Raw genomic sequence first — 10,328 nt, forward strand, 5'->3', positions numbered from 1 at the left:
CTTTTCTTTCTTTCCCTATCTCAGGAAACGCGGTTTAAATCGTATCAGCGGAATAACTTGCCTCGTCTATCGCAGGTTATTGTTATGTTATTAATTTGTTTGTTGCTGTTGTTTGGACCGTGTAAAAACCACCGCAGTCCTCACCACTGATATGCAAATCCCGGTAACAAATGTGTAATACAACAAAGAGATCAGAATTACAGTCGGATGAGTTTGCCTGACATGTCACAGCCAATCATCGTGCTTTGCATACATAAACATGTCCACGCCTAATATACCAGGGCCACTATGTTACTGTGACTGTACAGCTGCAATGTCACTTTCAGATAGCAACAGTTGAACTCTCACTTGTCCTAATTCTAAACCCGTTTTCAGTGGAACCTCCAACGAGTCCCTGTGTGATTGTTTCACCCGGGTTATTTTTAGTTTCTTCAATACGGTCTCAGCATTTTTTTTCATCTGGTTTTCGTTTCCGTTTCTAAACGAAAACCAGTGTTTCTCTAAACTAAAACGTTTTTCTTTGGTAGACAGAGGTTCATTGGAATCCAGTACTTGTTGACTGATCAGTCTTTTGCATTCAGTTCAGCTCAAAGAGAAATAATGCATGACAGGATGTTTCTGTAAAAAAAAAATATAAATAAATAAATAAAAATAAACAAAAAAGAGATTTTTTTTATTATTAGATTATCTTTAGAGATTTGGAGCCAGGTTGATGAATTCTTTAACATTTTTGATGTGGAAAAAGTGTGTATTTAACAGAGGAAATAACAATAATGTCCATTGCTGTTGTTTTTCTGGTTGCATTTTAAGAGGGGCTGGAGAAGGGTTTGATGAGACCAAGATCCATAGCTTTGAGCAGACATGTGCGTGCTGCATCGATGGCCTCCTGCCTCTTGGGATTGTCCTCCGCCTTGCCGATCACTGAGAGGATTTCCAGCATTTCGCTTTCGATCAGCTTTTTGGCCAGCTCACTGTCGCCTGAGTTGAACATGTTGAAGATGATCACGACGCCGCGGTGCTGAACGTTGGGGTTGTCGTGCAGACACAACCTCTGCAGGATCTCAAGCCACTGGGCAGTCTGTTGGCAGAGATTATTCACTCAGTAAGTGTGATTAGGTCGATGAGTCAGTTATTGTATTACTTTTATTTTCAGTTTAAAGGAGATGTGAGTCACTGTCTCAGTAAAATGAAGAAAAATAAAAATGTGTAGCAACAGAAGCTCTGTCAGTCAGAAAATGTCTGCTGATGGTTCATATTGATATTGACCGTGTTATCTCAGCTTGACCTGTGGATTCATAACAGATGGTCTGTGTTACATAATGAAGACTAGGAATTTGAAAGACACAGCGTTTAGGGTGAACAATGAAGATATGTTGTTGATTTGATAACTGAATTGATTAATAATCAAAGTCAAGTCATCTCCATTTTGACCATCCTGCCTCTCACAGCTTTAGGAGGTGCAATACTGAATCATCATTAAATCATATTTGTAAAGTTAACGTAACAGTATGAAAAGCAAATTCAAATTGATTTAAAAAATGTAATATGTAAGACGGCACACCAAGCTGATTTTGGTCTGTGCATGTCTTGCTACAGAACATAGACAGTGCATGCAGTGCATGATGTCCCTAACCACATAGTTCTTTCTTCTTTTTTTTTCTTTCCAAAGTGACGCACATATGCTTTCGAAACAGACTGTGTATGACACTATAATTCATATCCTACAGTGAACTGTTTATAACTATTGAACTCTGCTTCCACATACCACTTTGGTCAGTTTGGTGCAAAGGTTCTTCTGAACAGCAGTGAGCATGGCCAGAGCTCCAGCTGCTGCTGTCTGAAGTTTCTCATCATCCTCTCCACATAACAGCACCAGCAGTTTCAATTTATCATTGCCATCTTCCAGATAACGTTGTTGGACCTGAAATAAACATATTTGAACTATTATTCGGTTATACCCAGTGTATGCATGTATGGTGTCTCATGGTGCCCGTGGATTGTCTATTTTTAGTTCAGGTTTCAGTTGTGGTTGTTAATTTTCACCTCTTTACATGTAACAAGGTTACACATGCATTCAGTGGCAGCCTGTCTGATCTGGTCATTCTCCTCAAACATGTAGTTCTCAATGTCTGGCAGAGCGTTTTCTTTCACAATCTTCACTCTACAAAACAGGTGAAAAATGACAATTAGGAACAGAGCTGCATAGAAGTCAGTTGTATAAAATGAGACTGGTGGTGGTGCACACAGCACACCTTAGTTTTTCACTGAAACCAGCAAAGTTGGTGAGACCTCTCAGAGCTTCGTAGTTCTGCATGCCATCTCTGTCCATGTGAAGCAGGCTAACTAAAGGCCGTACCACTTCATACACCTGTCAAACAAGAATCGAATTTTATGAGCAGGAAAATATACTGAATTCAGAAACAGAGGACAAGAATAATAATAATAATAATAACAAAAATGCAAACCACAAACAGAAGCAATAAAAATAAGAATGATCAGAAACACTGAATAACTTGTCCGTTATCTCCCAGCGTAGGCCTAAGGGCTGATCTATATATAGGTAGACAAAGAAAAATAAACAAAAGAAAGCACTGTGGTTGTGAACAAAGTGAAGTGTGTAGTCAACAGGAAATTATAGAGAATGTGGTGCTTTAGTAAATTTCCATTCCCCTTCCTTCACAAATTGTATGAAAGAAGACTGCTCTTTGTAGATATCAGCAAAGCAGCTACCGTTGCATGTCTTACCCTTTCACCAGGGAAGGCAATTTCTGGGTTGGAAATGGATGCAATTTTTGCAAGGGCGTGGCTGGCTTTCACCTTGCCAGCTTCTGTTCCTTCCAGAGCAAGAGGTATCAAAGCCTGAGGGCAGAGCCAGAAGAACAGTGGTGAACAACAGCATATTTTATAACAGCCATTTTGTCCACTTGATGTTTGTTCAGTTTTCTGGGGATTTGGTTGTGGAACATATGCAAAGATCTTTCATTTATTTGTGACTTCATGAATTGTGACAGATCCACTCGCACTCACCTTTCCCCCACCTTGGGCAACAATAACACCACGATCTCTGGGATCCTCTGACAATGCCAAGAAAACCCTGAAGATAAAAAAAAAAAAGTAGAAAAACAGGTTAAAAATGATATATTTCTAAGTAAAGTTGAATTTTAAGAAGGAATAAACAAGCACAAGCTAATATGCACATGTAGTAATGTGCAGAGTAGCAAGTCAAGTCAAATGCATCAAAAGGTGAATGTCATAACATTTTGTGACCTCGAGAAAACCGGTGCATGTTTCCATGTCACATTTGCTTAATTTCATTTCTCACCTTGTCATTCTTCTATTTCCTGCCTTCTGTGGTCTCTCAACTGTTTTGATCTTCTGCTCTGGTTTCTCTTGTGTCCCTGGTGTATTTAATGTGTCATTGTCTCTACTGTACTATGTCCTACATCGTCTTAGTACACTTAGTACACTTGTGTCTAGCCTTTCCAGCCTCGTGTCTTGCGTCAATAGTTTTCCCAGATTTTTTGATTTTTGCTTGCATTTTTGCCCCTACTAGTGCCTTTTGGATTTGTTTGGCTCCTGTGATTGAGCTCCTGTGTGCTGAGCCCTTTTATGAAATATTAAAGACTGTGAGATTGTTATCTAGTCCTGCTCTCTGAGTCATGCAATTGAGTCCTGTCCACTGTGGTTTACCAGTCACATGTTTGCAATGAAATGCTTTCTCTCACACCTTGCCAACATCTCCTTGGTCTGGTCGGTGAGTATGGAGTTGTCTGCTTTCACCATGACAGCAAGAGCTGAGATGACTCCGGCCTTCAGCAGTCTTTTCACTCTCTTCTCAATAAAGTCCTTCTTGTCCTAAGAAAAGCAAGTATATAAAATGTGTATGGTATGCACACATACAGTAGCAGTTCCTGCTCTGCCTAAGAAAAACAAATATACAAAGTGTGTATGGTATGCACGCATACAGTGACAGTTCCTGCTCTGCCTGCGTCAATTAAGATGTGAAATGACATCTGAGGGAATTGTTCAGTTTCTGTTGCTTCCTCTTTTACCTTGGGGTGTTGCTCAGGCACATGCTGCTTTGAGAATTTGGCTAGTTGAACCAGTTCGGGTATGATGTCCTTCTTTTCATAGCTGTTGGTGCAGTTAACCAGGGTGCAAGCTACTGCATATAAGATTGTCTTATCCTTGGACTAAAAACACAGAGAAAGGAGAGAGGTTATTCACATTTTCTAACTAGATGTACTGTATGTTTCTTTCGGTGTGTTATTTTCATACCTTAGCCAGTTCAAACATGGCTTTCATGGCAAGCTCATCCTCAACAAAGTCATCTTTCACATCAGCATCATTAGTCAGATACGCAAGTCCCTCAATGGCCCAGTTCCTTGTTTTTGTATCAATCTGGGGATTACAAAGCCACCTAGAAGAGTAAAAAAGAAACACTTAACAGGAGGTGTTTTTAAGGGTAAAGCTAGAGTGAAGCCCAAGTTTACTGGGACACAGGCACGTGCAGATAAGGGGGGCTACAGGGGCTCAGGCACCTGCCCTTTTCCTGATGGACATTCAAAGTGCCCTTTTGACAGGGCTGTTTTGTTTTTTGTTTTTTTTTTTTATTATTATTATTTTTAAATAAATAAATGAGTTCCAACAGCTAAGTTCTCCACAATGTCTCCTAAATCATATGCGAAGTTATACATTTGGGGGGAAAAACGTTTTACACCTAAATACCTTGCGGCCACGATTCATGACGTCACATGGTCAGCGAACCCATCGAAAGCGTGTGCATGCGGCCATCAAGTGAGACGATGCAAGAAGGAGAGGCGCATGGTAAGGTCACAGTGAATCACAGTGTTCATTCCTTTTCTGACCATTCATGTTGTATGATTCGTGAAAGGACAAGTTAATACATTGTTTAGGGCTGTTTTTTGCATTGGGTTGTGTAATGTAGAGCAACCTCATCGATTTAGTATTACTAAATCGATGAGGTTGCTAAACTGAGCCCCTGCCCCACCAGAGGTCTCTGCACGTCCCTGCTGGCACATACGCACAATACATGGAAGTCATGGGTCATTATGGGTGATAATCTGCTAGATTCCTATCAGTCTGTGTGTCAGTACTCACTTTCTGCACTGCTTGGCCAGTTTTTCTGTGGAGCCTTCAGCAAACTGTCTTAAGCTGTAATCATCGCCTCCAGCTGAACCCAGTTTACAGAGACCCTGGGGAGTACACACACAGACAAAATCCACAAGTTGTATAGTTTAACTCAATGCCTTCATATTGTATGTATCAAAGTGAGAAACGGCTCCAGTTTAGTTGGTCAGCAGTAGCTGCTCACTATTTGTTTACTCTCCTGTACTTTCTTTGACTGTTAATACTTGTAAATTATGTTTTTAAATTGTGTTGCATTGTGTTTTTTCTAATTCTTCCTTGTGGGCTCGTCAAATAATAAAAATCTTAAATAAAAATCATACTCACCACTAGTGCACGTATTTTAATCCTCTCATTCTTGGTCTTCTTGTAGATGTCCTTGAGCAGTGACACACCGTTAGTGATGATGAAGGAGGCACGGCTCATCTTCGAGGATGCATGGATCAGAGCCTCCACGGCAACCATCTGGTCTACCTCACGTTCAGAGCCACACAGCGCCACCATCATCTCCATTATGCCTTGACGTCCAACCAGGGCATTTCCGACATCAAAGGGACCCTGAAGCAGCCCTGAGATGGTGTTGATAGCGTGAATGGTCTTGTCCATGTCATTAGGGTCAATTTTGGATCTGATGGAAAATGGAAGATGACAGGGGAAAGAAAAAAACATGAGAAAAAAATCTTAGGAGTTGAACTAAGTTATGTTGCCATTGTATTCATTTCAAGCTTTGGCCACAACACTGGTCCATGAATTTGTGTTTTGTGGACATACTTAATATATTCATCACACAGGTCCCTGAAGTTGTTTCTTTCTGGATCGCATGTGAGATCGTTATAGAGCTTGTTGAGGAGCACGCTGGCAATCAGCTGTGTGTTTTCTGTCAAAGGCAGCTGGTCTGGCAGTTCGGAAACCTGACCACACACCTTGAGGATCTTCTTAAGACCTGTGTGTGTAGATACCTCATGTCAGGGAGTCTGGGATGCACCAAATTACTGTATCTAAGACCAAATAAATGACCTGATGCAGCTGTCTGGCTAACCATGGTCAATAGTGAAGAGGGTTCTGGAGTTGTCTTTATCTTTTTTGTCTTTGCGAGGCACATTCTTGCTCAGGAGGTTCAGTGCCTGGTCTCTGCCATGGCCGGACACCTTCTTACTAGCAACCATCTCCAGCAAAGACAGAAGAATAGATTTCAGGTCTTTAGATGCATCTGCAGAAGGACAGATGACATAAAATCAAGTTCCGTGAAAAAATAGCTGAATAGAATAGCTGAATAGCTACAGCCGTTTTTACATTATGCCAGTGATTTTATGGGGGGTAACTAAAGATTAAAAAATTAAGAACTAAATAAATGTCCAGAATTAAATCCATTTTTATTACAGATACAGATAATGATTCTGTCTTACCCAAAACCAGGGCCTCTTCTTTCCCATAGTCCCTTTTATCTCCACCGGTGAGGGAGTCGTAGATGCACTGGAAGAGGTTGCAGGCTGCCAGTGCAACCTCCTCATTGTCCATGGCCATGATGCTGCACATTTTATCAATGCCCACCATGTGAACAATAGCCATGGCCTGTTTCAGAGGAGTGAAAAGAAATATGTACTAAGTATATTTTGAGTTCATGCAAACAATAATAAAAAATAAATAATAAATATTCATAATGGATATATTGAAGTGCAAGTTATACTTTCAGTGTCTGAAGTCGTTGTCTTTGTCTGGATTGACATGAATTCTTTGATTTTCTATGAGTATTCTCACCCGAGCTTTGTGTCCTGTGCACATTCCTGACAAGGTACGAACAGCCGCCAGGATCATCTCCGGTTTGCCTGTTTCAATCATGTTGATCAGCAGGGGCACGCCGTTATTCTGAAAGATTCTCTCTGCTCCAGCATCCTCTCTGGCCAACACAATCAGGTTGTTGGCAGCCTAGACATAAAATGATAAGTAACAGTAAAAGCAAATATGAAACCACAATTACTTGCCCACATCCTTTGAAACAACATAAAAACAGGAAGTCAGAAAATGCTTACCTTTTCTCTCTTTTCTTTTTCCATTTCATCATCAAGGAGAATCTCAAACATATTTTGGACTCTACAGTCTGTGGAGAATGTTGTCTTGAGCTGTGGAGAATCAAAGCGAAACATCATTTCCATATAAAATACATGCAATTTGCTTGTGGTTCAGTATACCCAAGTCGATCTGTCAATTTTTCTGCAGTATCTTTTCTAATGCCACAACAAAAGGACAACTAATCATAGTTTTCAGGCAAAAAACATGGTGTAATACTTGTAGCAGAGCTGATTTAGTGTTGCTGAGTGGATTCATGTGCAGTGATTTATACGTGGTCTCAACAAATTTATGTTGTGTTCGCGTTTTGTTTCGTTTAATACTGACCTTGGCCTGGATGTCTGCTCCCAGTCTGCGGAGAGTCTCCAGGAAGGTCTTGTTCTTTGGTTCGAGGGTGGCACATCTCTGCACATCCTGGAAAGCCATGTCCAGTTTGCCAAGCTTCTCCAGAGCTTGACAACGACGGTACAACGCTTTAATATCTGCTGCATCAACATCAATTGCTGTATGACAGAAAGAAAGAGTCACAATGAGCTTGAGGTTTTTGGTTTAAGTTAATATCTTCATTGTTTTGTGTTACGACTGCTGATGTTTGATTTTGTGTTTGATGTTGGATTTCTGCATCTACTACTCTACCTTTGGAGGCGTCAGATGCTGCATTAGTATAGTTTTCCTGTAAGAAACATATAAATGAATAAATTTGCCAAAGAAATTGCAAATATAATCTGTTAGCTGTTATAACTGCTTACCTTTTTTAAGTAGCATGCAGACCTGTTCCTGTAAATGACAGCGAGCGCTTTTTTGTCCTTGCACATCTTGATGGCATTAGTGTAACACTCAATGGCCTTGTCAATATCTCCAGCTTGGAAGTGTTTGTTTCCCTCGTCTTTTAACTGGATTGGGTCTCCCATCTGGCAAAAGAAGCATTGAAGAATTGTAAGTTATGAACATATAAAATCTACAAGTCACATAACTCATAAATAAATGGAACAATGCTTCACTACTTCTTACGGCTGACAGTATCAGCCCACCAGCCAGAGCACTATTTAATGACTTCAGTGTCACCATTCACTTAAATGAAAATGTGATATTTTAACTGAAGTAAAGCTACAAAGGAAAAATCACATTTTCAACTCATAAAGGGATTTCTGGACACAAGCAAATATTTCAAATAGGCTAAAAATTAAGAACAAACAGCCTTACACGTCATCTCATTGGTAAAGAGCATTAGAACAAAAGCACAGAAACAGTGTGAAGCTTATACAGAAGTGCAGTCCAGGTCCTTGTTTCACATTTACATTAACTGTAATCATAATCCCACGGCATGATAATATTATTTAAAATACCATAGTTTTATTCTCACCATTGTTGCTAATCAGTGTCCTGCTGGCCTGGGTCTTCTGTAGCAAAGGGGCACGCACATGCTATCTCTAACTTTAAATGGCCTCCCCTCAGGCCTTATTTGGGCATGGTCTTGTACCCCAGTCGGAGCCTTGCAACACATGCCACTTTCTCAATGGACAGATACCGTCTCCTCCTGCTCCCCTGATAGGCACAGACTAACCCCCTCTGTGTCCTTATCCTACAGTCTGGCTATCTGAATGTCACTCAAATTGAAAAAAGAAAGCTGTACAGTACCTTCGGGATTGTGTATTGTGTGTCTTGCTCAGTGTAGATGGATGGATTTCCAGTCTTCAGTGTTTGTTCCAAACTTTTTCTGTCTTCTGTAACTTCCCCCCTCCAACTCCTCAATTTATATTTATAGTGGATCTCAATGAGGTGGGACAGAGCCAAGGTGGACCATACATCACATGTAGGGGTTCACTCCAAGCACACTAAACCCCCAAAGAACATCTTTGTACCAAAGGTCATTATAAAGTTTGATTACATGTCTTAAAACAAATATCCTTCCAGTGTCTCTGAATTACAGAAGTCTTTATGTATAAAACAATTATTTTTAATTCAATAAATGCTGTGAGAGTAACCCCCTCATAGATGGTCTGCCCCTGATAAAGTCTATTTAGGGCACAGACAGCTGAGAACTCACCAGCAAATGCCTGATGCCAAAGTGATGGGAGGGGGATTTAAAGGAGTGTGTGGAGATAGTGAGGGGTGGGGGTCAGGGTGGGGGCTGACAGCTGTAGGACCACAGAAGAACCTGGTAGCTTCTGGAAAGAGAATTATCTCGAGCTCCATGAGCTGTGCGTTTTGTAGTGATGGTTAGAGTGAGGGTCAGGGCTAAGAGAATGCATTATACCAAGAAGGGCCAAATGCAAATATGCTTGCGTCTGTGTTAGATATAGAATATAAGAATATAATACAGGAGAACCAACTGATACTGTGGTTAACTTCTGAAAAAGTTACATCTGGGTGTTAAATCAATTGAGAGGTTTTACTTTCTGTTAGTCATTTCCTGTCTTCAGCAACTGTACACATGTTATTTGGACAGAGTCAGGTCACTGGAACAGGTAACTGATAAAATGTATTGTTATGCTTATTGCCATATGAAAACACAGGTTTCACACTAAACATTTGCTCACAATATTATGAAATTCTCATACACAGTGATTGTTTCCATACTGTCCTAAAATCAACGACAATTTGCCTGCTTTGAGTCACGATCTATGGTTTGGCTCATTCACCCACATCAATTGAGCAAAATGTTTCTGAATGATTTTCCACCTTCTCTCATGCAAGTGTAAACAAGTGAAAATGGTACTGTCTTTGTGCTTGGTTTAGCTGGTTGTATTGACTAAGAATTAATGTAAATTTAATTTCTCCGACACAATTTCAATTCAATTCAGTTTATTTATATAGCGCCAATTCACAACAAAAGTTATCTCATGACACTTTCCAATTAGAGCAGGACTAGACCAAACTCTTTAATTAAATTGTAATACAGAGAACCCAACATTCCCCCTTGAGCAAGCACTTGGCAACAGTGGCGAGGAAAAACTGCCACTGCAACGCAAGAATGAGTTAAAAAGATCTGGTTAGCTGAGGATATATTTTGGAGGTGTTATTCCTGTGAATGTGCCACTTTAAATAAAAGAAAGCCACCCAGTGACATAAATTTATGCATGTCGCATGAATACATATGAACAGAGGCCTTA

General features: G+C 40.3%; 1 protein-coding gene across 2 annotated transcripts; it reads right to left on the minus strand.

The window, feature by feature from the left end:
• Positions 1-691: 691 nt before the first annotated feature.
• Positions 692-9,194, minus strand: unc45b (unc-45 myosin chaperone B). Of its 2 annotated transcripts, none has more exons than XM_046387213.1 (20): positions 8,854-9,194; positions 7,965-8,126; positions 7,852-7,888; positions 7,543-7,718; positions 7,179-7,268; positions 6,907-7,074; positions 6,555-6,720; positions 6,188-6,358; positions 5,920-6,091; positions 5,476-5,776; positions 5,122-5,216; positions 4,279-4,420; positions 4,053-4,193; positions 3,728-3,855; positions 3,028-3,094; positions 2,746-2,859; positions 2,253-2,368; positions 2,044-2,161; positions 1,766-1,921; positions 692-1,078 (listed from the first exon to the last, which is right to left on the minus strand). In XM_046387213.1, exons 2-20 carry the CDS (start codon positions 8,124-8,126, stop codon positions 806-808), a joined length of 2,793 nt encoding a protein of 930 aa, XP_046243169.1. In that variant the 5' UTR covers positions 8,854-9,194; the 3' UTR covers positions 692-805. The 2 variants fall into 2 exon arrangements, with proteins under 2 accessions (XP_046243169.1, XP_046243168.1); XM_046387212.1 differs by lacking the exon at positions 8,854-9,194 and adding an exon at positions 8,579-8,797.
• Between the last annotated feature and the right edge of the window lie 1,134 nt (positions 9,195-10,328).

Source organism: Scatophagus argus, chromosome 4, assembly GCF_020382885.2.
Source record: "Scatophagus argus isolate fScaArg1 chromosome 4, fScaArg1.pri, whole genome shotgun sequence".
Taxonomy (NCBI): Eukaryota; Metazoa; Chordata; class Actinopteri; family Scatophagidae; genus Scatophagus; species Scatophagus argus.